We start from the raw sequence: 26394 nt of genomic DNA, 5'->3' as shown, positions 1-26394 counted from the left end.
GGTTAAGTGGCTGCCTTCGGCTCAGGTCATGATCTCAGTGTCCTGGGATCGAGTCCCACATCAGGCTCCTTGCTCAACAGGGAGCCTGCTTCTCTCTCTGCCTCTGCCTACCACTCTGCCTGCCACTCTGTCTGCCTGTGCTCACTCTCTCTCTCTCTGACAAATAAATAAAATCTTTAAAACAAAAAACAGTAAACAGCACAATCGGTTACTTTTTCACATGGACAGCATTTGGTGTAGTAAGTGGAAAATTTTAAATCATTTATGCTGAAGTAAGGAAAAAGACTTTCCAGGCTCTGTATGTCAGCTAAGGATGGCAAGCATTGCCTTAACCTCAGCTTCTCCTTTGTCTTAGTTCCTCTTTTTCTTGGGCTTCAATAATCAGAAAACTTTCTAATAGTAATGGTAAGATTAGGCAGATTTCCATGATACAGAAGTTGTCTTCAGAATGTCATTTGTTATATCATTGGGCTATAATAGTGGGATATTTACAGAGAAGCATGTAGAAAGTAAGCCCCTCGCACTGTTTATATTCTGCTCAGTGTATAACCCAGGCTATTTCACCTTGCAGATGGGAGTGAAAATTGTTAGAATCTTCGAGGAGGCCAATTCAGCAGTATCTGTCAGAATTACAGTACCTTTGATTTAACATTTCCATGTCCTAGAATTCATCAGACAGATAGATTTGCACATGTACAAGATGATGTCTGTACAAGACTATGCATTGCAGCAAAAGACAAGGAATAACATAAGATGTCCAATGAAGGGGGACTGATTTATCAAGTACGATACATCCACAAAATGGCATATGCCAGGCAGGTGAAAAAATAAAGAAGCTCTTTGTACTGATGGGGAAAATCTCCAAAACACATTGTACTGAACCTTGATTTGTTCAAAAGGTATTGTTCGTCGCTGTCATTATTTAGAGGAAATATCTATATGTTCCTGTGTATGCATGAAAGATCTCTAGAAGGACAGATAAGCAACTGGTAATACTGGTTGCTTGTGAAGAGTAAATGGGACCAGGGGTAAATGAGAAAGGCTTATCACCTTTTTGTATCTTTTGGATTTTGAATCATTACTTATAAAACAAAACTGTCTTTGCTATCTGACATTATTGTTACAGTGATGTTATGGCAGAGGGTGCCCTAAACCAGCAGTTAAGACCTACCTGGCTGATGATTAGAATCATGGGGGATCTTTTTAAAAATAAAGACTCCAGATTTTGATTGAATATATCTCGGGTGAGTCTTAGGAAATTGGTATTTTGGGGAAGCCCCCTGGGAAGTTTTGATTATTAGTGGGTTTGGCAATCTCTTGGGATCTCTTCTACTCTGAAATGTAATACTGGATGTATGTGTGTGTCTTAATTTTTTTTATAGATTTGCTGCTAGAAATTTATATGGCAAAAGGTGGGTAGCTTTTTTCCCTAGAAACTTGAAGAAAAGCTAATTTAGGCAAATAAACAACCTTATCTAGGTAAACAAGAGACTAGAAATAGAGATCCTGAAAGATGATTTTATGCTCTGCCTCTGTAAAAGCTGAGTTGACGTCCTCATCTGAGTCTTTGCTAGGACTTCTTATTGCCTTTTAGTTTCTCATTGTTACATGTTTTAAAGAGGACTTACCAGAAATTGATAATTTATATATCTGACTTTTAGGACTCAGATTTGTTATTAAAATCTTCGCAGACTTAAGATGGGGGAAACCTTGCCAACTGAGTTTACATGTGACTCAGCAAGTTTCTGGTTCACATGGCTCCGTCAGGCTCAAGCTGCAGAGAGTGTCTTTTGTATATACACAGAAAGCTCACAGATAGCTATTTTGTTTTTTATTTTTTTTAATTTTTATTTTTTAAAAGATTTTATTTATTTATTTGAGAGAGAGTGAGAGAGCATGAGAGGGGAGGTCAGAGGGAGAAGCAGACTTTTCCCATTGAGGTGGGAGTCCGATGTGGGACTTTGATCCGAGGATTCCAGGATCATGACCTGAGCTGAAGGCAGAGGCTTAACCAACTGAGCCACCCAGGGACCCGCTGTTTTTCTTTTTTAAAATAGCCTCAGGTACTTAGGAATAACCCAGGTCTTCCTAAAAGGAAGCTTTTTCCAAAGTATGTTTTTAAGGTTGACCGTCCATTTCAGAGACATTTCTATTTTTTTTTCTTTAAAGATTTTGTTTTTGGGGTGTCTGGATGGTTCCGTCAGTTAAATGTCTGCCTTCACCTCAGGGCATGATCCTGGGGTCCTGGGATTGAGCCCCACATGGGGGTTTTCTGCCCAGCAGGGAGCCTGCTTCTCCCTCTGCCTTGGCCCCTTCCCCTGGCTTGTTCTCCCTCTCTTTCTCTCGATCTCAAATAAATAAAAAATAAATAAGGATTTTGTTTTTAAGTAATATCCACACCCACTATGGGGCTCAAATTGACAACCCCCAGATTAAGAGTCCCATGCTCCACTGAGTAGCCAGGCTCCCAGAAACATTTTTCTTTGAAGAAAGTATTTTACATAGTTTTAGAACAAGAAGACAATGATTTAAAAGTTAAGCATACTTCACAATGAACATAGTAGGAATAAATAGTTCGAATAAGGTTCCGTCTTACTACTAAGTCAAATTGTTTACAATTAATTATTATAAGACCTTCCTTTCTAAGAGGCTGTGAAGAATACAGACTTACTGCTCTTAATCTATGTCTTTAAACATCTGGTTTTAGGGACGCCTGGGTGGCTCAGTTGGTTAAGCAGCTGCCTTCAGCTCAGGTCATGATCCCAGCGTCTTGGGATCGAGTCCCACATCGGACTCCTTGCTTGGCAGGGAGCCTGCTTCTCCCTCTGCCTCTGCCTGCCACTCTGTCTGCCTATGCTCTCTCTCGCTCCTCTCTCTCTGACAAATTAAAAAAAACAAAACAAACAAACAAAAAACCCATCTGGTTTTAATTGTAAAATGCCAACTGTCATGTGAGAATTTGTATAGTACAAACACAAGAATGCTCCTAGATCTCAAGAATCAAAGTTCGTGTAGATGTGGGCTAACGTACTTGCTTCCTTTTCTGTGGGCAGATCCAGAGTCAGTGGGAGTGCAGCTGAAGTCCAAGCTAACGTCATTTCCACTGCCTCGGCTTTACTGGTCTGTCAGGATGCCAGTCCCCTTGATTCCCAGCTGCAGGAGAAATGGGATCCTTGCATAGAACCACAGGCTAATTTGGTCATCCTGTATGGAAAAAGTCCAGTAGTGATTAAGTGTTTGTCCCAATTAAATAGCTTCAGTCAGATGGTATCTTTTAGGCTCCTAGATATATTTAGTGAACAAAAGAAAGAAGCCTGGCCTGCCTTAGATTTTTCTGATAGACGTGTCCTGAATAAATGTTAGCTAATTGGGGTCATTTCTTTCTCTCCCAATTGAAAGCTTAAGGGTTAGATTTTCTGGCATAGAATCAATACAGCATCTGAAATAGTTCATCAGGCAGGTGCTGGAGTAAGATAATGTTATTATCTTATCCTTACTCTTCAGGCTTTGGTGGGGGTTGGTGTGGATTTCTGACCTAATGAAAAGTTGGCAAATGCTGTACAGAGAACATTTATGTACCTTTGACCACAATCAGCTGTTGTTAGTTACTGGCATTTCACTCAGTTCACTAGAGTATTTACATCCATGTTTTCTGCCACTCCCTCCCTCTCACTATATATATGTATGTCTGTATTTTTCCTGAACCATTTGAGAGTAAGTTGCTTATATCATGCCTTTTACCATAATACTTAAGTAGGTATTTCCTAAGAATAAACACATATTCTTATACAGCCATGGTTTAGTTATCAAATCTAGAAGATATAACCTTGACTTAATAATTTAACCTGCCAACCATATTTCACGTTTATCCATTGATCCAACATTGTCCTTGTATTTTTTTTCCCCTTTCCTGTACAGGATTCTGTCTAGAATTATGGACTTTATTTTTTAGTCAGAGCTTCTTAGTCTTCTTTACTCCAGAACAATTCTTAGCATTTGTCTTTTATAATACTGACAGTCTTACCACCTTTTGTTCAATATATTGTTCCTCATTCTCATCCTTGTTTTGGGCTTGCTTGATGTTTCCTCATGATTACATTCTGGTACTTGTCCTCAGTTGTATCCCTAGAATATCACATTTATAGGCAGGCACACAGGGTCTGTCCTTCATTGGTGATGATAATTTTGATCATCCATCAGGGTGTTGTCTAATTTCCCCATAGTTATTTTTGTGTATCTTTCCTCCCCTGCCAATTAAGAAAATCCCATTGACTTAATGCTTATCTAATAAGACTTTGAATACAGCATAGGGAATCCAAGATCCCAGGATGCCTGGGTGTCTCAGTTGGTTAAGCGTCCAGCTCAGGTCATCATCCTGGGTACTGGGATGGAGCCCTGCATCAAGCTCCCTGTTCAGTGGAGAGTCTGCTTCCCTCTCTTCCCCTGCCCCTCCACCTGCTCATGCTCTCTCTCTCAAACAAATAAAATGTTAAAACCAAAAAAACAACAAAAGGAATCCAAGACTTTAAAGCCCTTTGTAAGGATTAATCAGCTTTCACAGTGACACTGAGAAATAAGTCTCCTAATCCTTTCCCACTTTCGTCTGTACATCACATCCTAATAACTTTGGGGGAGATGGTTGTTTAAAGAAGTAAAAAGAACAAAGAATTTTACCTCTGTTCTCAAATGCTATGTTTTTCTTCTTTATCCCTTTTATCTCTTAGGCCTCTGCTTGTGGAATGAAGCATGTAAAGAGGGACAAAAAGAAGAGTAGTACAATAGAGCAGAGAGTGGCAGACAGAATTACTAATAGCTCCCACCCCAATATCGGTTACTATCTATAATAATAGAACCCCTAATTTTTTATCTGCCTTCATGTATCTGCAATGAATAGCACCTTTGCCAGAGCTTTTGGTTAGGGAGGCCATGTGGTAGGAGAGAACATGCCTTGTTTCCCTGCCCTTTTTATTTCCTGTTGACCAGAAGTGGATATAATGTTTGTTTGAAATGCAGGCAGCATCTTGGAGCTTCCATGAACGGCCCACCTTAGACTTCTTTTACATGAAAGGGGATATGCACATTTTTTACTGAAGTCATGTAATCATTTTTTGAGTTTTCTGTTACATGCAGCTGAATCTAATCTGACTGATAAAAAGAGATGCCCAAGGAAAAGAGTGGTAATTGATTAATTTGTGCTGCTGCGAGTCAGTTTAAAATACCACTGTTGTATGGTACATGGCCGTGAAATAAGGGACATAGGGAGTGCCAGATCAGGGATGACTCTGGGGGAAATGCCATGAGGATGTCTAGGGCACAAGCTGTCCAGGTAGAGGGTATACCAAGTACAAAGACTCTGAAGTGGAAGTTTACCTAATGTATTAGAGGAACAGCAGGGAGGCCAGTGTAGCTAAAAATAACTAAAACTGTTGAGAGTGATGGATATGTTCATTGTCTTGGTTGTGGTGGCAATTTCACAGGTGTGTATACATGTCAAAACTTTAAAAAATTGTGTACTTTGTTATATGTCAGTAATACCTCAATAAAGTTTTAAAACGTCACAGCTACCACAAACTAGAAAACTACTCTCAAAAATCCTTAAAGTTGGGGCGCCTCGGTGACTCAGTGGGTTAAAGCCTCTGCCTTCAGCTCAGGTCATGATCTCAGGGTCCTGGGATCAAGCCCCACATCAGGGCTCTCTCCTCAGCAGGAAGCCTGCTTCCTCCCTCTCGCTCTGCCTGCCTCTCTGTCTACTGGTGATCTGTCAAGTGAATAAATAAAATCTTAAAAAAAAAAAAAAAAGAATCCTTATAGTTGGTAATAACCTGTCTTTGCTATTTAGCAGTCAGTAAATCAATTATCATGATGAAGAACAGGTTAGTAGTTGCCAGGAGTTAGGGTGTTTGGAGTGAGAGGAGCAGGAAATTACTATTAAGGAGTAGCATGAGGGAAATCTTTGTGTCTTGATTGTATTAGTGCTTCTACAAGACTACATGTGTGACAAAAGGACAGAATTATACACACACACCAATATAAGCATACCTTGTTTTACTGTCCTTCACTCCATTGTGCTTTGCAGATATTGTGGTTTTTTTTTACAAATCGAAAGCGGGTAACAACTGTGTTGAGCAAGTCTGCTGCTGCCATTTTTCCAACAGCATTTGCTCACTTTGTGTCTCTGTGTCACATTTTGTTAATTCTCTCAGTATTTAAAACTTGGTCATTATTGTAATACTTGAATTGCTGTAAATCTCAAAATTTTAACAGATGAGTTGCTTCTTTTTGATGAGCAAAGTATTTTCTTGAGATGGAATCTACTGGTCAAGATGCTGTGGAGATTGTTGGAATGACAACAAAAGGTTAGAATATTACTTAAACTTTGTTGTTAAAGTAGCAGCAGGGTTTGAGAAGACTGACTCCAATTTTGAAAGTTCTACTCTGAGTAAAACACTATCAAACAATGCTGTCTGCCACAGAGGAATCCTTTGAGAAAGTAAGATTTAATCCATGTGATAAATTTCATTGTTGTCTTATTTTAAGAAATTGCCAAGTCACCCCAGCCCTCAAAACCACCACCCTGATCAGTCAGCGACCATCAACATTGAGACAAGAATTTCCACCATAAAAAAGATTATAACTCTGAAAGCCCAGATGATGGGTAGCATTTTTTAGCGGTAAGGTATTGTGTTTTTGTTTTTAAAGTAGGCTCCAAGCCCAATATGGGGCTTGAACTCACAACCCTGAGATTGAGAGTCACATGCTTTATCAGCTGAGCCAGCCAGACACCCAGTAAGGTATTTTTTAATTAAGGTATGTACATTGTTTCTTTAGATATAATGTTATCACACACTTAATAGACTACAAGGTGGCATAAACTTAACTTGCATGTACTGAGAAACCCAAGAAACTTATTTGACTTGTCCTATTATGATACTTGCTTTATTGTGGTGGTCTGGAACCAAACTCAACCTGCAATATCTCTGAGATGTGTCCATATCCATTTCCAGGGTTTTATGTTGTACTCTAGTTATGTAACATGTAACTCTAGCAGGAAAGTGGGTGAAAGGTACACAGGACTTCTCTGTATTATCGTAACAACTTCCTGTGAATCTGTAATTCGAAATAAAACATTAAAAACATTTAAAAAAATAGACTTAATGCTTCCAGAAAGATAGAATAGATGTACTTTTCCCTATTCCTACTGCTAAGTACAGCTAAAACCCTGAAATGAATATGAGTGTGTGTGCACGCTCACACTTAAGCCTAAGAAGACTGAAAGGTGAAAAGACGGCAGATCTTCTAGAGAATTTGGGAACCAAGGAACAATCCAATGGGCTCTGGCTTTTCTTTTTGCTTCCTATATCCCAGACTGGGAGCTGAAGAAGCTGGCAACTAAGAAACAATGATGGGCCATAGACAAAAAAAAAAAAAAACAACAAAAAACACCCCAAGAAAAGCCTGCTTTCTGTAGCCAAAGGACCAGAATAGAGACAGGTTAGCAAGACAAAACTTAAAACAATAACTACTCTACTCCAGCCAAACATCACAGAAAAAAAACCCAGGCCCTACTCCCACCTATGCCACAAAGGTTAAGGTGGGGAGCTTATTCTCCTACCCTTGTGATGCTGTATTAAAATGCCCCAAACTTGGCGCCTGGGTGGCTCAGTGGGTTGAGCCACTGCCTTCGGCTCGGGTCATGATCTCAGGATTTTGGGATCGAGTCCCGCGTCGGCTCTCTGCTCAGCGGGGAGCCTGCTTCCCCCTCTCTCTCTCTGCCTGCTGCTCCGTTTACTTGTGATTTCTCTCTGTCAAATAAATAAATAAAATCTTTTAAAAAAAAAATGCCCCAAACTCTTGCTGGGGTGGTAACAGAGAAGGCCAAATAGGGAGCTAAGATGATCACCCCCATCAGGCAATAACAAGGCCCTGAGCCCTCCTGACAGAGGTAGTATCCGAAGAGACCTAATCAGAACTTTATGGACTTTGAACAATGTCCAGTGGTAATGAGGCTGCATATACCCCATGTCAGTGGAGGCCTTGTGAGGAGCATTAATAGGCAGTCTGCTACACTCTGCTAGGGAAGTATTAGTTGAGCTCTACTGGAGAGCCAGAACTCCTGTCTTAGCCTAGCAGTAATGAGGAACCCTTCCCTTGCGTGTCCAAGGAGGCTAATGGTCAACCTGGACCTCTCTCTTCACCTGACATTAGTAACAAGAGGGCCACTCCTCCTTTTGCCAGACCAGTGTGAGAAAAAGTCAGTAAAACAGAAGGTATAAATAAGATCCGAAGTCTTAGAACATAATATGAAAACATCCAGGTTTCAATCTAAAATCACTCGTCAAGGGGCGCCTGGGTGGCTCAGTGGGTTAAGCCGCTGCCTTCGGCTCAGCTCATGATCTCAGAGTCCTGGGATTGAGCATCGCATTGGGCTCTCTGCTCAGCAGGGAGCCTACTTCCCCCTCTTTTCTCTGTCTGCCTCTCTGCCTACTTGTGATCTTGCTCTCTGTCAAATAAATAAATAAAATCTTTTTTAAATAAATAAATAAAATAAAATCACTCGTCATACCAAGAATCAGGAAGATCTCAAACTGAATTTAAAAAGGCAAGTGATAGATGGCAACACCAAGACTGCAGAGATGCTGGAACTATTTGACAAGGATTTTAGAGCAGCCATGATAAAAATGCTTCAAGGAGCAATTAAGAACATGCTTGAAATGAATGAAGAGATAGAAAGTCTCAGCAAAGAAACAAGACATGAAGAAGAACCAAATGGAAACTTTTTGGAACCAGAAAATAAGTAAAAAATTCAGTGGATGGACTTAACAGCAATCAATAAAATGAAATAATGAACTTTAAGATAGAACAATAAAATGCCCGGGTGCCTGGGTGGCTCAGTGGGTTAAAGCCTCTGCCTTCAGCTCAGGTCATGATCCCAGAGTCCTGGGATCGAGCCCCACATTGGGCTCTCTGCTCAGCAGGGAGCCTGCTTCCTCCTCTCTCTCTGCCTGCCTCTCTGCCTACTTGTGATCTCTTTCTGTCAAATAAATAAATAAAATCTTAAAAAAAAAGAACAATAAAATACCCAATCTAAAAAACAGAGAGAAAATAGACTAAAAAAAAAAATGAGGGGCTTGTGGGACAAAAGATCTAATATTCATGTTGTCAGAGTCCCAGGAGACCGCACAAAAGGAAAGAACCCAAGAAGGTACTGGAACAAATAGTTGTTGAAAACATTGCAGATTTGCAAGAAACATAAACATATATTTAAGACGTTGAGTGAAATTCATTCAGGATTAAATATTTTTTTCAAGATTTTATTTTTAAGTAATCTCTACATCCAATGTGGAGCTCAAACTCTCAACCCCAAGATCAAAAGTCACAAGCTTCACCAACTGAGCCAGACTGTCACCCTTCAATCCTTCAAATCCACACATCAGTATACGTTGGAATCAAACTTCTGAAAACTAAAAATAAAGAAGTTGAAAATAGCCAGAGAAAAATGACACCTTATTCTTGAGGGAAAACAATTAGAAGGACAGATTTCTCATCAGAAACTGTGGACAGCAGAGGAAGTGGCAGAATAGCTTTCAAGTGCTGAAAGAAAAGAGCTCTCAGCCCAGGATCCAATATCCAGTAAACTGTGCTTTAGGAATGAATGGGAAATTAAAATGTCCTCTGATGAAGGAAAACTAAGAGAATTTGTTGCCAGCAGACTTACTTTAAAAGAAAGGCTAGGGACGCGTGGGTGGCTCAGTTGGTTAAGCAGCTGCCTTCAGCTCAGGTCATGATCCCAGCGTCCTGGGATCAAGTCCCACATTGGGGTCCCTGCTCGGCAGGAAGCCTGCTTCTCCCTCTGCCTCTGCCTGTCATTCTGTCTGCCTGTGCTCTCTCTCTCTCCCTCTCTCTCTCTGATAAATAAATAAAATCTTTAAAAAATAAAATAAAATAAAGGCTAAAAAGTCTCAAAACAGGAAACAATAAATAAATGAATCTCACATCAGGAAGGAAGGAAGAACACAGGAAAAATATGGGTAACTGTAATAGACTTTACTTTTCTTGAGTTTTCTAAGTTGTTGGATGGTTGAAGGAAAAGTTTAGAACACTGATTAATGTAGCTCCAAATGTAGAGAAAATATTTAAGGCAATTATACCTGTGGGCGGGGTGCCTGATGGCTCATCAGTTAAGCATCTGCCTTTGGCTCAGGTTATGATCTTGGATCCAGGATTGAGCCCCATGGCAAGGTCCCTGCTCAGCAGGGAGTCTGCTTCTCTCTCTCTCTCCCACTCCAGCTCCCCCTGTTTGTGTTCTCCTTCTCTGTCAAATAAATAAAATCTTTTTTAAAAATATTTTTTAAAAATTATACCTATGGGAGGGAAAGGAGACCTAAAGGGAGGTAAAGTTTTTGCACTTCACTTGAACTGGTAACTGGCAATACTGTAGATTGTGATAAGACTCTGATATAATAATGTAGTAACTAGAGAAACAACTAAAAGCTATGCATATAAAAGCTATCAAAGCCAAACAAAAACACTATAGATTGCTTATTTCAAAACTTCTGGGGTGCCTAGGTGGCTCAGTTGGTTAAGCATCTGCCTTTGGCTCAGGTCATGATCCCAGGGTCCTGGGATTGAGCCCCATGTCAGGCCCCCTGCTCAGTGGGGAACCTGCTTCTCCCTCTTCCTTTGCCCCTTCCCCTGCTTGTGCTTGCTTTCCCTCCTTCTGTCAAATAAATAAAATCTTAAAAAAAAAAAAAACCACTTCTCACAAAGCTACTGGACTGTTGCTTTTATCAGTAATTGATTTTCACCAAGACATTCCAATGGGGAAAGATTATTCTTTTCAACAAATAATGCTAAGACAACTAGATATACATGACAGATAAGTGAAAGTCCGTCCCATTCATCATACCATATACAAAAAATGAACTCAACATGGATAAAATTCCTAAATGTTAGAGCTAAAACTGTAAAACTTTTAGATGAAAACATAGATGTAAATCTTCCTGACCTTGGATTACACAAACTATTCCTCAGGTGTAACACCACAAATAGAGCAACAGAAAAACCTGGATATTATCAAAATTAAAAACTTTTGTGCTTCAGCGTGTCTCACTGGCTGTCAGAAGAGCATGTGACTCTTGGAATCAGGGCCATGAGTTTGAGCCCCATGTTCGGTGTAGGGTTTTCTTAAATGAACCAAAAACAAGATTTGTGTGTGTGTGCTGCAAAGGACACATAATCAGGAAAATGAAAAGAAAACACAGAATTGGAGAAAATTTTTGCAAATATATCTGAGAAGGAACTTGTATCTAGAATATAAAATTGCAACTCAATGATAAAAAGACAACCCAATTTTAAAAGAGACCTGAATAGACATTTTCCCAAAGATACACAATGGCCTATAAGCCATGAAAAGATGCTCAACATCATTAGTCATTAAGGAAATATACACATATTCTTAAGCAAATATTAACAAATAGAATTCAGCAATATATGAAAGTAATTATATACCATACCCAAATGAGGTTTTAAGGATGCAGGCTGCTTCAGTATTTGAAAATTCATCAGGGTAATCTACCATGTTGACAAACTGAAGAAAAATCATGCGAACATGACATTCAATGCAGAAAAAGCACTTGGAAAAAATAAACATAAATGCTTGATTAAAAACTCTCAAAAATAGGAATCGAGAACTTCCTCAACTTGATAAAGAGCATCCATAAGAAAAATCTGCAATTAACTTTATACTTAATGGTGAAGAATGAATCCTTTTCCTATAAAATTGGGAACAGAGAGTATAACTACTGTCATTTTAACAGCACTCCAACTGGTCTTAAGGGTTAACTTGCTTCTAGCTTATTCACTCCTTGCTTGCTGACCAAAGACCCTTGACCTGTAGTAGAATGAACATACTCTCCTTGAGATTTGCAGACGGCTGGCCTTGAGGAGTGAAGGACCCAACTTTCCCAGAAGATGAAGTCTGACTAAATTTGAAAGCAGTTACCACTGATGCCAGCAAATCTGTTCAGGGTCATGTCAACAAAGGACTAACCTAACTGCCTAGGCACTGTCTTCTCCTGCACATACCCCCTCTCCCTTTACCCATGACTTCCTCTTTAAAACCTTCCAGGTTGGGGCTCCTGGGTGGCTCAGATGGTTAAGCGTCTGCCTTCTGCTCAGGTCATGATCTCCAGGTCCTGGGATTGAGCCCTGTGTAGGACTCCCAGCTCAGCAGCGTGTCTGCTTCTCCTTCTCCCTCTGCCCCTGCTTGTGTTTTGTCTCCCTCTCAAATGAATAAGTAAAATCTTTTTTTTTAAAAGATTTTATTTGGGCGCCTGGGTGGCTCAGTGGGTTAAGCCGCTGCCTTCGGCTCAGGTCATGATCTCAGGGTCCTGGGATCGAGTCCCGCATCGGGCTCTCTGCTCAGCAGGGAGCCTGCTTCCCTCTCTCTCTCTCTGCCTGCCTCTCCACCTACTTGTGATTTCTCTCTGTCAAATAAATAAATAAAATCTTTAAAAAAAAATAAAAGATTTTATTTATTTATCAGAGATCACAAGTAGGCAGAAAGGCAGGCAGAGTAGCAGGCTCCCCACTGAGCAGGGAGCCTGATGCAGGGCTCGATCCCAGGACCCTGAGATCATGACCTGAGCCGAAGGCAGCAGCTTAACCCACTGAGCCACCCAGGCGCCCCTAAGTAAAATCTTAAAAAAACAAGTGAAAAGCCTTCCAGCTCTCCTGGATGGGGGAGATGTTCTTTGATCTGTTAGTACACCATCTTTCCAGGTTGCTGGCTTCCTGAATAAAGCAATCTTTCCTTTTCCACCATCACTTGTCTCCAAAGTATTGATTTTCAAGTGGTGAGCAGTTGAACCTGAGTTCAGAACCAGTTCTCAGTCTGTCACCAGTCCTGTTACACAAAGTGCCAGGAACTGTAGCCTGCTCAATAAGTCAAGAAAAGGAAATAAAAGGTTTTCATGTCAGAAAGGAAGAAATGCTTTGTATACTGAGTGTATTAATGTCAATATTCTGGTTGGGATATCATACTAAAGTTTTGCAACATAGTGCCTTTGGGGGGAAATGAGTTAAGGATACAAGGGTATCTTTGTATTATTTCTTACAACTGAAATTTAAGACACAATTATCTCAAAATATAATGTTTTAAATTTTAAAAAAGTACGGATTGGGCCCAAATTCCTTTTATTTTTATATGCTTTGCATTCTTAGCATTGCAGGGAAAGAAAAACACATCAATACTATTGGTTAGAGTATGAATTCTCGTATTCCACAGTCCCTAGAGAAGCCATATTTTTTTAGAACATGACTTTTTGCTTTCAACAAAAATAACTCATTCACGGGCACCTGGGTGGCTCAGTGGGTTAAGCCATTGCCTTTGGCTCAGGTCATGATCTCAGGGTCCTGGGATCGAGTCCTGCATCGGGCTCTCTGCTCAGCAGGGAGCCTGCTTCCCTCTCTCTCTCTTTCTCTCTCTCTCTGCCTACTTGTGATCTGTCTCTGTCAAATAAATAAATAAAATCTTAAAAAAAATAACTCATTCACGAGGCATGATGAATTGTTCAACAAGGATGCTGAATCTGAACTTGGGCAGGTTTTATTTTACAGAGCTGATGTCAGATCAGTTGCTAGGAAAAGAAGCACAAAAAGCAAGAAATTGTCCCAAGTCCCTAGAGCTGACTGGTGAATTGGGAGGGAGTGATAATGGCCAATAATCCTGGCAAGAAACTTCTTTCATAGGATCTATTGGTTTCTAGTATGTTTTTGATAGAGAGGTGGGCAGAGGGGCAAATAATGATGGACTGTGTAGTCTTGCTAGAGGGATTTGGGTAGTAGAGCACCCATGTTGAGGATTATTTTTTAAAAAGGTAATTTGTGATCTGGGTGGAGTGGCGGGGGGGTGGGGCACCTGGGTGGTGAAGTCAGTTAAGCTTAAGCTCCAACTTTTGGTTTTGGCTCAGGTCATAATCTCAGGGTGGTGAGACTGATGCTCAGTGTGGGGTCCGCTTGAGATTCTCCCTCTCCCTCAGCCCCTTCCACATGTGCTCGCTCTCTCTTTCAAATAAAATGGGGGAAAAAAGGTAATTGTGGGGGAACTTCTAGTGAAAACTGAACTTACTATAAGATACACATAGATGAAGTTTGTTGATTATTTTAAACATTTAGCATTTATACAGCTGGTAATGCTTGAACCATCTCTGGAATCAGATAACAATTGTATTATGTGCATATATCAGAAGGCACCCAGATTTCCTGTAAGCCTGTCTCAATATTTTACTCAGGTTTTTGTTGTAAGGTTCAAGTTCAGAAAACTGCCACCTTTTTCACCTTTGCCACAGGTTCTACAGGTGTCCCCAGCATATGGGTTACACTTTTAAGTGTGTGAACGACATAGGGTGGAAATAGCACTGGGCTGAGAGAAAGAACCCTAAGGTTCTCCTCCTGAGTTTCATTAAGTAGTCGTAACCCTGGGCAAGGTTTTCCAACTATTTTCCTGGGCTTCGGTTCCTTATGTGTTGAGTAAACATTTGCCTACTGGTTAACTGGGTAAGAGCGGCACAGAGATGATGACGAGGTGCTCCCTTCTCAGTTTTTTAGCAAAAAGCAGCAGACCGAGGTCGTTCTAAGGGCCCGTGAGGTTCTTGAGACCGCTTGTCACTCCTCAGCCTGACTTCTGGAGTAGAGTTAGCTCGTGCTCAACTATGAGTGAATGTGTGAGGGAAATGAGAAATGGAAGAGGCATTGTGCAGTTATCTAGCGAATTCCTGCAAAAAATTACAAATATTGCTGCCTTTCTCCTACAGTTCAAAACGACTGCGGGAACCTCATACATTTCGGAGGGAAAGCCTTTTTTATTTTCCTGTGTAGAGAGGCAGACCGCAGAACGGCAGAACCGTGGGACAGAGCCCGGAGCCGACCCTCCGCGCGTGCGCGCGTCTGCCCCGCCCCGCCCCTCGTCACGCGCGGCCTTCTCCCTGCGCGCGCCTCGGGCGGCGGGCGGCTGGCGGCGCGCGATCCCCGCGTCGCTCCGGGCTGGCTGCCGCGGCGCCGCGCGGGTGGGTGGGATCGTGGCGGAGCTCCCGGCGCCGGGGCAGGGGCAGGAGAGCGCCATGGCGGCGGCGGTGGTGGCGGCGGCGGCATCCGGTCCCCGAGCCGCGGCGAGGTGAGGGGCCGCCTCTTCACGACTGAGGAGGCCAGAGCTGCTCGCCTGCCTTCCACGCGGGCCGCGGCTCCGGCATGGCTGGAATCATTAAGAAGCAGATCCTGAAGCACCTGTCCCGGTGAGAGCGCCAGCGCAGTCCCCCAGCCGTCCCGGGGCCCTTCCTAACCCTCTTCGTCCCTCCTCCGTACGCCCTCCGTTGGGCCGCTCTCCCCCTCCTTCTCCCGAGTTGGGACTCCTCGGCGGCCCTCGCCTCAACTCGAGCAGGACAGTCTCCGGCCCGCGCCGCCGGCTCCGACCGTTGTCACCACTCTGTTCTTCCCTCTTCCTGTGCCCTCCGGTGCAGGGTGCTTCTGCCCTTGCTGGGGTGCCCCGGGCTTTCCTCTCGACCCTCGCAGCCTCCTTAAGCCTCCCGACCCTCAAGGATCTCCTGGCCCGCTGCCCCACGGCTCAGTTCCCACTCAAGTCCCACACCGCCAAGCAGGTCACCTCGTCGTCGCTTGCAAGCTTCCTCTGTCTCCCCCCACTTAGTTTTCACTCCTTATTCCAGACAGGTGTTGGGGATGTCTTAATACTTTCAGCCAGCCTTTGTATCTCAAGGGGAGAGTGGTTCTAGCCTTGTACACGCTTGTGGTTTTCCAAGGAGGTAGGAGTAGGGGGCGGAGTCAGTCAACGGGGGACACAGGGCCCTTGCACTGCTGTATCTTACTGGTCTTCCGTTGCCTGGATGAGTGGTATGTGAGACCCTTCTGCTGCCACTGAATCCCCTTTTCTGACTGAGACTCTGGCTTGTTTACTCTTTGATTTTAGACTTTAATTAATATTTAGATTCAGATACATCTGTTGGTTAATAACCATGTTATAATAGTAAAAGCAGATTGGAGGTTGGAACTGGAAGGTGCCTTTGGACCCTTTTTACTAGGATTAACTTCCTAATAAATTCTTTTTCAGATAGCGTTCTTCTGGGTGTTGCACGAGTTTGGTTGTTCTATATAAAGATTTAAAAGTAGGACTAATGATTGTGAAATGGTATAGAAAATTTAAAGGAAAACTTAATTTCAATAAACACAGAAGCAGAGAATTTTAGGATTTAGAGATGATCTAACCTGATACAAGATTGTGTTTAAAAGAGCCCAACTCTTTCTGGTTTACTTTCTTCAACTGTAAAATGAGGATAATAATAGTACTCTAACTCAAAGGGTTTTTGTTGTTGTTGTTGTTGTTTAAGATTTTATTTATTTATTTGAGAGAGCATGAGTGGCGGGGAGGGCCAGTGGGAGAGAGAGAAGCAGACTACCACCCTGAGCAGGGAGCCCCACCCAGGGGTCTGTCCCAGGACCCTGAGATCATGACCTGAGCCAAAGGCAGACACTTAACTGGCTGAGCCACCCAGGTACCCCTCATACGGTTATTTTGAGGGTTAAATGTATGTAAAGACAGCACAGTGCCTAGCACGTAGTAAAACATGAGCTATAGGGGCGTCTGGGTGGCTCAGCCAGTTAAGTGTCTGCCTTTGGCTCAGGTCATGATCCCAGAGTCCTGGGATCAAGCCCAGCATCAAGCCCTGCATCTGGCTCCCTGCTCCGTGGGAAACCTGCAGCTCCCTCTCCGACTACCCCTGCGTGTGTTCCCTCTCTCCTTGTTTCTCTCTGTCAAATAAATAAATATCTTGGGGGTGGGGAAACAACCCATAAGCTATAGTTATCTTTTGGGACATGACTTGTGTGACAATTTGATATAAGCCATAGACTTCTTCAGAAAAATCTGCATATGCAAATAGGTTTTTTAAAAATGTAAATTATGGGGGAGAGTTATCAAGCCCAAAAGCACATGCTGAATCCTGCTAGTCATCCTGGAATTAGGTGAATAATCCCTGACTAGTTCCAGTCTTTAATTTTATGTCTGAGGAAACTAAAGCCTATAGAGGACAAACAACTTTCCCAAGTTGCAGTGAAAGGTAATGTGGTGGAATAGAACCCAGCTTTCTTTCTTTTTTTAAGATTTTATTATTTTTAAGTAATCTCTATAACCAGCCCAGGGATTAAACTCACAGCCCTGAGATCAAGAGTCACTTGTTCCACTGACTGAACCCGCCAGGAGCCCCTAGAACCCAGCTTTCTAATTCTGGTGTTTTTCCCTTTAGTGCACATATGTTCTGTACACTCTCAATGAGTATAGAATTTTTAAGAAAAATTTTAATAATGTATACTGACATATTCAGTGGATCCTTAGTGAACAGAGTATCTCTTTCAGATGAAGTAGGAATAGGCATGACAGACATTGGGAGAAATATCTGGTTTCCTCAGTGTTACGTGGTTGACTGAGGAGGAAGAGGAAGAAAAGGTTATTTGGGGCTGCAATATCAGGGTTCCAGGAAAAGATCGTAGGACTTGGATCTGGTTGAGGGACAGGTCACACTCCTTGCACCTTTCTGTTTATCCTGGAAAAGTGGCCTAATCAAGTATGACATTTGTATCTCTGTATTGTCTCTGTGATACCTACAAAAGCTGGCCTGCCTGGAGGGGAATTACAGTTTCTGTGGGTTGCCAAATCTCACGGGGAAGGAGAAGAGAAGGTATACTGAGTTACTATGTTAAACAAACATTTGTAGGTGTTTAATAATGATTTGTTTATGATGACAGTGCCACTTGACCTGGAGGAGAGTGTCTTAACAGCAGGAAGGATAGCCCAGTATCTCTCATGTTTAATTTTGGATGTTAAGTTCTGGATATTAATAGTGTTTTGTTGGAATGCATCTTTTTTATTAGTATTTTGGTAAATGAGATTTGAGGGAGGTGGTCTTCAGGATATTTCTGTTAAATCCCTGCTCCAGGCCAGGCCCTGATATGGGCCTGGGGGTTCAGCGGGGAAGAAATGTAAACATCTTTTAAGGGCTTTATATGGTTTGGATGACTGCTGTGTAGTACACATAACTTCAATGCCCAGTATTCATTTAAATGACCCAGGAGAAGACCTTTACTTAGAAACAAAAGTAATCATTTAAAAAGAAATCCAGAATTGATTTTTTTTTAAGATTTTATTTATTTTATTTGACAGACAGAGATTACAAGTAGGCAGAGAGGCAGGCAGAGAGAAAGAGGAGGAAGCAGGCTCCCTGCTGAGCAGAGAGCCCGATGCGGGGCTCGATCCCAGGACCCCACTGGGATCGTGACCTGAGCTGAAGGCAGAGGCTTTAACCCACTGAGGCACCCAGGCGCCCCAGAATTGATTTTTTACTACATTAGATTATTCTTGTTTTAGCTCACCTTAGTTAATGACCTTTCGTAAGAAGAAATATGATTGATTTTCATGTAAGTCAAGGGACTATGGCTCAGGGAAAAGAGCATGGACTCTGGAGCCAGAGAAGCCTGATTCACCTTCCAGCTCTGTCACTTAATGAACAGGTCAACCTTTTTGAGCTAGTTCTGTTATCTGTAAAAGGTGAGAATAAGGAAGAATACCATGTAATAGCAGAATTTTTTGAGGATTGGGGATAAAGTATTATAATGCCTAGCATGTAAGTAGGTAGCTATGTAAGTAGGTAGTTATGTAAAGAGTAACTATTATAACATGATCATTGAAGTTAGGGATACTACCCTGGTATGGATGCAGTAACCCACCTGACTGGCTCTTTTATCTTAATTATTTTTTAAAAATATTTTATGCATTCATTTGACAGAGCACAAGCAGGGGGAGCGGCAGGCAGAGGGAGAGGGAGAAGTAGGCTCCCTGAGGAGCAGGGAGCCCCATGCAGGGATTCCAGGACTCAGGATAATGAATTGAGCTGAAGGCAGATGCTCGATTGACTGAGCCACCCAGGTGCCCCCTGTCTGGCTCTTTAAGAAACCTTCCAGAAGTCTTGGGATGCCTGGGTAGTTCAGTTGGTTAAGCATCTGCCATCACCTTGAGTCATGATCGCAGGGTCCTGGGATGGAGTCTCACACTGGGCTCCATGCTCAGTGGGGAGCCTGCTTCTCCCTCTGGCCTACCAGAAGTCTTAATTATTTACTCTAAATAGCTGCAGGAAATGATTCTGAGGGACAGAGGCACAGCTGATAGACATGATAGATTTTGAAAAACGTAAGTACTAGGTGAAATGCAGAAGCATACAAGATTTCATAGTCCCCTTGGAGAATAAGAGAGCCTACTGTGAACTCAGTCCTCTTAGTTTCTGATCAGTGCCTCCCCTCATTATTACTCATTTTTCTGAAGAGATCATCCTGGTCAGCCCCCAGGGTACAGTGGGGAGCTGCAGGCTGAGAGAGGCCCACTTCTGGCCCAGGGTCTGTGTAGGTGAAGGTTTATAGAAGTAGTCTCAACTTCCAGGTTTTCTTTTATACTAGACTTTGCTTATTATCACCTTTATTTCCTAAATAATTATTTTGTTCATTTTCCAGTAATGGTCAAATCATACATGTCTTTGTTTCCTTTCCACATTTTTTTTTTGTGTTGCTTCAGAATAAAGCTTTTTTTTTTTTTTTAAAGATTTTATTTATTTATTTGACAGAGAGAGATTACAAGTAGGCAGAGAGGCAGGCAGAGAGAGAGAGGAGGAAGCAGGCTCCCTGCTGAGCAGAGAGCCCGATGCGGGACTCGATCCCAGGACCCTGAGATCATGACCTGAGCCGAAGGCAGTGGTAAAGCTTTTTTTTTTTTTTAAAGATTTTATTTATTATTTGACAGAGAGAGATCACAAGTAGGCAGAGAGTCAGGCAGAGAGAGAGGAGGAAGCAGGCTCCCCTCTGAGCAGAGAGCCCGACGTGGGACTCGATCCCAGGACCCCGAGACCATGACCTGAGCCGAAGGCAGCGGCTCAACCCACTGAGCCACCCAGGCGCCCCTAAAGCATTTTTTTTTAACTTAGCAAATACTTAATAATAACCAACTGTGTGAATAAGCACTTTACAAGTCTTATAATGATGTAATTCTCAGGCTAACCTTATGAGGTATTACTAGGCCTACTTTATAGTTGAAGAAATGACACCCAGAGAGGTTAAGCAACTTGTGCAAAAAATCATGTAGTAGTTGATGGAACTGAGATTCAAAGGTAGGTTCTCCGATTCTCTTTACTACTGGGCTGTTGTACACTTCTCATCTACTGAATTAATTTCAAATTAAATATACTCTTGTCACCAGCATCCATATGAAGAAAAGTATTGCTAGCACCCTCTTGTGTTGTCTTCTGTCCTTGTCTCTACCAAGGGGTAAACCACTATCCTGATTTCTAACAACACAGATTAGTTTTGTCTGTTTTTGTTTTATTTTATTCTATTTTATTTATTTTCATATAATGTTATTTGTTTCAGGGGTACAGATTTGTGATTCATCAGTCTTAATACACAGCACTCACCATAGCACATACCCTCCCCAATGTCCATCTCCCAGCCAACCCATCCCCCCACCACCTCCTCTCCAGCAACCCTGTTTGTTTCTTAAGATTAAGAGTCTCTTATTGTTGTCTCCCTCTTTTTGTTCTTTATATAAGTGGAATCATATCATATGTATGCTTCTGTGTCTGTCTTCTTAACTCAACATTTTTGTGAGATTAATTTTTTTTTTAAATGAAACTTTTTTTTTAAATTTGACAGAGAGAAAGAGAGAGAGATCACAAGTAGGCAGAGAGCAGGTGGGGGGGTGGGAAGCAGGCTCCCTGCTGAGCAGAGAGCCTGATGTGGGGCTTGATCCCAGAACCCTGCGATCATGACCTGAGCCAAAGGCAGAGGCTCAACCCCCTGAGCCACCCAGGCACCCCCATTTTTGTGAGATTAAACCCTGTTGTTGCATCAAGTTGTAGATTCTGCATTTTCATTGCTGTATGGTATTCTATTATGCGACTGTACTTCAATTTATTTATATACTTTACTATCAATGGACATTTGGTTAGTTTCCCAGTGTAGGGCCATGATGAATAGTGCAGCTAGAACATTCTAGTATATGTCCTCTGGTGAACAAATGTCCACGTATCTCTCGGGGATATGCATAGGAGTGGAATTTATGGGTTGTAGGATATGAACATTTAAAATTGTAATAGATAATATTAAACAGTTTCCCAAAGTGTTTATACCAACTTGCACCGCCATTGGAAGTGTTTGAGAGTTCTGGTTGCTCTACATCCTTGCCAACATTTGGTATTTTTCATCTCTTTCATTTTAGCCATTCTGATGGATGTGTTTTTAAAAATTTTTTTTTACTTCATCTGAGGTAAACCAGATGGCCACTTTATTTTTGCCTATGTTTAGTTTTCAAATTCTGATCTATTTGTAAATTTTAGCCACAAGCAAATGTCAGAACATTGAAAACATCTTTTTGGAGCACTGTTCAAATTAGGTTCAGTAAAAATAATTAGGATAATTTATGACTGCTAACCCATAGCATACTTTTTTTTTTTTTTTTAAGACTTACTTATTTCAGAAAGAGAGAGAAAGAGAGAGAAAATGTGTACGGGGATGGGGGAGAGCAGAGTGGGAGAGAAACTTAAGCAGGTATGCAACACTAGCTTGGTGCTGGATGCGGGGCTTGATCTCATAATCTATGAGATTGCAACCCATGACATCATGACCTGAGGCAAAACCAAGAGTTGGGTGCTTAACTGCTTTACTGACTGTGCCACACAGGCACCCCTAACACTTAACATTTCTTACTTGGAATGGATCTGAGGCTTAGTTCCCTGTCAGAATAGCAGTCATGTGCATTAAGAGAAAGGGGGTACTGTTCTTCAGGCATTTGGGTTTTTGTTAAATATTTGATCTTCAGACTACCCTGGATAATAGTTTCATTCTGTTCTATAAGCTGGGCACCCCATTTATATACCATTTCATCTTTACTAAAGGCACTAAAATTTGAATTTCATAGCTTTTGTATTACAATCTTTATAGCTTTCCAAGGTCTTTTGTAAAACATTGTCTTGTGTTTTAAAAAGTAGCATTTAAAAGCAATAAAAATTTAAAGCAGTACTCTTGTACTGTATCTGATACACAGCAGCTTAGTGTATGGCTCACAATAAGGAAATTACCTGCTTTGAAAAACTGATTGAGAGGCATGTCAATGTAGCAGAAAGAACCAGGACTTTGGATTCCAAAAGGTGGCTGTGCATTTTGACTCTGCCACTTACAAGCTATGTATTCTGCAAGTCTTTTAGCTTCTTGAAGTTTCAGTTTACTCATCTTTAAAATGGGGGATAGTAATGGACAATGTGGTTTTGAGGATTAGAAATCATTTATAAAAGTGGTCCTGAAAAAGTATTCAGTAAACAGTGACTATTATTATTTATCTAGTATTTGTTTAAGTTACTCAAGAGAGATTGCTTTTAGTTTCTGAAGATAATACTTTTCAACATCTTTAAGATTGTGCCTAACATATCTAAAAAATTAGACCTTTGAACATTTATTTATTTGTTTGTTTGTTTGAAAGATTTTGTTTGTTTGTTTGTTTATTTGACAGAGAGACACACAGCGAAAGAGGAAACCCAAGCAGGGGGAGTGGGAGAGGGTGAAGCAGCTCTTCGCTGAGCAGGGAGACTGATGCAGGGCTTGATCCCAGGATGCCAGGATCATGACCTGAGCCAAAGGCAGAGGCTTAACGCCTGGGACACCCAGGCGCCCAGTAGACCTTTGAATATTTAGAAATTACGTTTAACCTTGTAATACAAAGAGGTGGAGATGGATGTTCTTTGTATCAATGCTTAAGGAGTGAAGCGAACAAGGGCTATTTCTGTTTATCTTTTTTTTTTTTTTTTTTAAATATCAAGGCATACTACAGAGGAAACTTTGACCTCAGCATAGGTGAAATAACTGAAATATATACACGAGGTTGGGTCCTTAGTGGATGTACTTGTACATAACCTAAGAACATAGCATAATCATATACTGTATTCTTAGAGTGAAAAAAAAAATCACCGGTCATTTAGTTGTCTTCACCTATAAGTATGGCTTTAATCATTGAAAGAAAAAATATTTTGTTTTTTAGATTATTTATTTATTTGAGAGAGAGAGCAGATCAAGGAAGAGAGAACATGAGTTGGGGGAAAGGGGAAAGGGAGAAACAGGCTCCCTGCTGAGCAGGGGGCTCATCTTTGGGGATGAGGGGTCTTCATCCCAGGACCCTGGGATCATGACCTGAGACAAGGGGAGATGCTTAACTAAGGCACCCAGGTGCCCCCAAAAAGATTCTTTTCATCACAACTCAATTATATACACCCTCCATGATGTCATCGACTGTGGTCCCTTGGCTGCTTTGAAAACCAGAGAGTTTGAGGGTGCTTTGAGTGGTGCAGGAAGTGTGTGGAGTGGGAGTGCATGGCTGGAATTCAAGGAGCCTTAGATGTGGGGAATGGGAATAGTAGTTGGGGGAGCAGAAGGACAAGGAAACCCAATTCACCCAGTATTGTTAAGGGAACTTTTATTTTTGTGTGATGAGGCAAGTATTTGCTGCTGATGCTGATTATAGGTACTAAAGAATATTTTCCAGTATTTAAAGCAGTATAATCAATCAGTATTTCTAGTAAAGGAGAAAACTTAAGTGTAAAGTAATACACATTAGAACTTAGGTAAAGGGTATGTTGTTTGTACCTTCTTGCCATAAAAATAAGGACTAGATGTACTATAAAATACTTGTTGGATTGACATTTTTTTATTTGCCCACAGCAGTGATAATTTTACATGTATACTTAGACCTTATAGTGCATTGGTCGTATATAGCTTGGATGTCAGCTTATCATTAAAAAAAAAAATTAGAACATCGATGGTGAGAAATCAGTGTATTTAAGTCTCTGACTTATGAAAGTGGTATGTTCTCAAATTTTATTTCTAAGTTTGGGGTTTGGAGTATGTATTTCAGTAGAAATAGTGTATTAAATGTCGAGTAGTTTTCCAAGTTAGCCCACTGGGGTCTTGGTTGTTAGGGAACCATTTGAAGGAGGAGTGGAGATAGAGAAGAAGGTTAAGTTTTTTCTCTCCCATTTCTTGGAGTAAGATCTTTTAGATCATTGAGATCATTGTATCTCAGCAGGACTTTGTGTGGTTGTGATTAAGGGGTGTGGCCAGCGTTTAGTTAGCCGGCTAGAGACGCTGATATCATCCAGTTTGCAGAATAATCTCACATAAAGAAGCATTGTTCTTTGTCCTTTTTGAATTTTGAATATTTGTTAGATGCATGGGTTAATTACCCATTTAAATTATGTAAACCTAGAACCTAATTCTATTGTAATAGACACAAAATATTGTAAATTTTAAACTATAGGGAGTGTTCTAGACTGCAACTGCCATGGAGGGAGGATTGTTTTGAACTTTATCAAATGTTTGTCATTATTTTAGAAAATGTTGTCACTCTTGGCAGTGCCACTCGTGGAATTGAGTCTGTTAGTGTTGAGAATCACTGACTTAGACTAAATTCTAAATCAGCTGAAGTTTGCTCTTAATACACTCTTTCTTCCCTTGATGTCTTTCCCATCTCCTAAGGTCCTCCTCATGCACCCTGTTGCCCCAATTCTACCTGCAGCCCTGCTCCTCTCGCTTTTGCTTCCAATTCGCATTTCTTTAGGATATATAATTTCAGCTAAGTCAGGAAGGGAATGTAGGGAATGTATTTTTGAAGGAATCCTACTCTAATTAAACCAGTTCTAATTCAGAATATGTCCCACAGGGTCAGCTCCCCTAAGTTACTCTTAATTTCATAGCATTTGGTACCGCAAATACTCTGGAAGTTCCCAGTTTGTTTTTGATTTTCCAAAAATTGCTTCTTTGGCAGTAGGGTGGGGCAGGGGATTGGGCAGCCATTTGTGGCATGTATGAGTCTTCTGAAAGTTGGAGAATTCCGATATATAGAAAATCCAGATAAAGATTGGCTAAATTCGTTCAAGCTGAGTGCCTCCAGCCCTCTGGTCTAGTGCTTTCTCAGGCAGAGCTGAAAACATCCACTTCCCATTCCTAAGAAAAAACTTTCATTTTCTTTTTTGTTTCCTTCTTTTCTTTTCTTGAAATCTGTGGGGTTTTTGTTGTTGTTGTTTTGGTTTTTGTTTTTTAACTTAGTGAAAGTAGGAACTGCAGTTCAGGAATACATTTCACTTGAGAAAATGTCTTAACAGAGGCTGATGTGAAATTAGAGGTCTGGCAGTGTCTTCTAAGATATCCTTTTCCTGAACCTCAGCAGAGTCCTCACTGTCTCCCTTCCTTTCAGGTGAAGTTGGCTGTGGCTCCTTAGTCCTCTGAACCCACAGGAGAGGGTCCTCAGTCTCTCTGAAGAAGATGTGCTACAAGATAGTTGGATGGTCAGCTGCAGGTGGTGTGTCAGCCATTCTCAGATAGGAGTCTAGCCTTCCCCTCAGATAGCCCCATACCCTGGGCTGCCTTTGTGTACTCTGTTTTTGAGATCATTTATTCATTGATTCTATCAGGAAACTTTTTACTGACCACCTGAATTGTATGCTGAGTACTAGCACCTCGAAAACAAATGAGACAAGATTCCCTTTCAGGGACTCAGCTGCCTATAGCAATAAACAGACCTGTAAACAGTAAGCCCAGTAAGGCATTAAGAAGTATCTGTGGAGTCTGGGGGCCACAGATAGTCACAGGCAGAAAGGTGATGCCATGCAGAGGGAGCTGCATGAGTAATGGTACTGAGTTGAAAAACAGAAGGAGACCTTTAAGAGACTGCATATGGTTCTGTGTCACTGGAATGTAGGGTTTGAGGGTGGGACGTGGCAAGAGACAATATTGGAAAGATAGAGGCTGGATCATAGATGCCTGTGTACTATGTCCAGGCATCTAGATAGGGCTCAGCTTGTTTTCTGTTGCCATTGATCTGGGTCTAAGGCAATTGAAACTCCAAACCTCTGTAACTCTTTTGATTTTGTTAAAAGTGAGAGAGATGGGGGAAGAAGTCAGAGAGATGGTATAGTGTAGTTAAGGCTGCAAGTTCTTGAGCTTGCAGTATTGCTTGATTTTGAATCTTAGCTTGTTATGATCTTGGGCAAGTTATTTGACCTTTCTATGCTTCAGTTCTCTACTATAGAATGGAGATAATAGTTTTCATTTATATCATGGGGATATTGAGAGAAATAAATTAATTAAAATGCGTAACAAAGTGCAGTTTAGGACATTGTCTGGAATATTAGGATAGTGTCTGGAATAAAGTAAGCAATCATTAAATGTTAGCTATTATTTTAAAAATAATTTTTGTTCTCAGAGAAATATCATCCTCCTTTTTCATTTCTCCTGATTTTTTTTTTT

At 41.3% G+C, this 26394-nt stretch overlaps 1 protein-coding gene across 2 annotated transcripts in view; it reads left to right on the top strand.

The window, feature by feature from the left end:
• The first annotated feature begins 15158 nt into the window (after window positions 1–15158).
• UHRF1BP1 (UHRF1 binding protein 1) overlaps window positions 15159–26394 on the top strand; it is a 65441-nt gene continuing 54205 nt past the window's right edge. For both annotated transcript variants that reach the window (XM_044254998.1, XM_044254994.1), the window contains exon 1: window positions 15159–15290. In XM_044254998.1, coding sequence (XP_044110933.1) covers window positions 15247–15290 — 44 coding nt within the window. In that variant the 5' untranslated portion in view covers window positions 15159–15246. The remainder of the gene's footprint in view (window positions 15291–26394) is intronic.

This window comes from Neovison vison, chromosome 1, assembly GCF_020171115.1.
Source record: "Neovison vison isolate M4711 chromosome 1, ASM_NN_V1, whole genome shotgun sequence".
Classification (NCBI taxonomy): Eukaryota; Metazoa; Chordata; class Mammalia; order Carnivora; family Mustelidae; genus Neogale; species Neogale vison.
The sequence above is the reverse complement of the archived record's forward strand: the minus strand, read 5'-3'. Positions and strand labels throughout refer to the sequence as shown.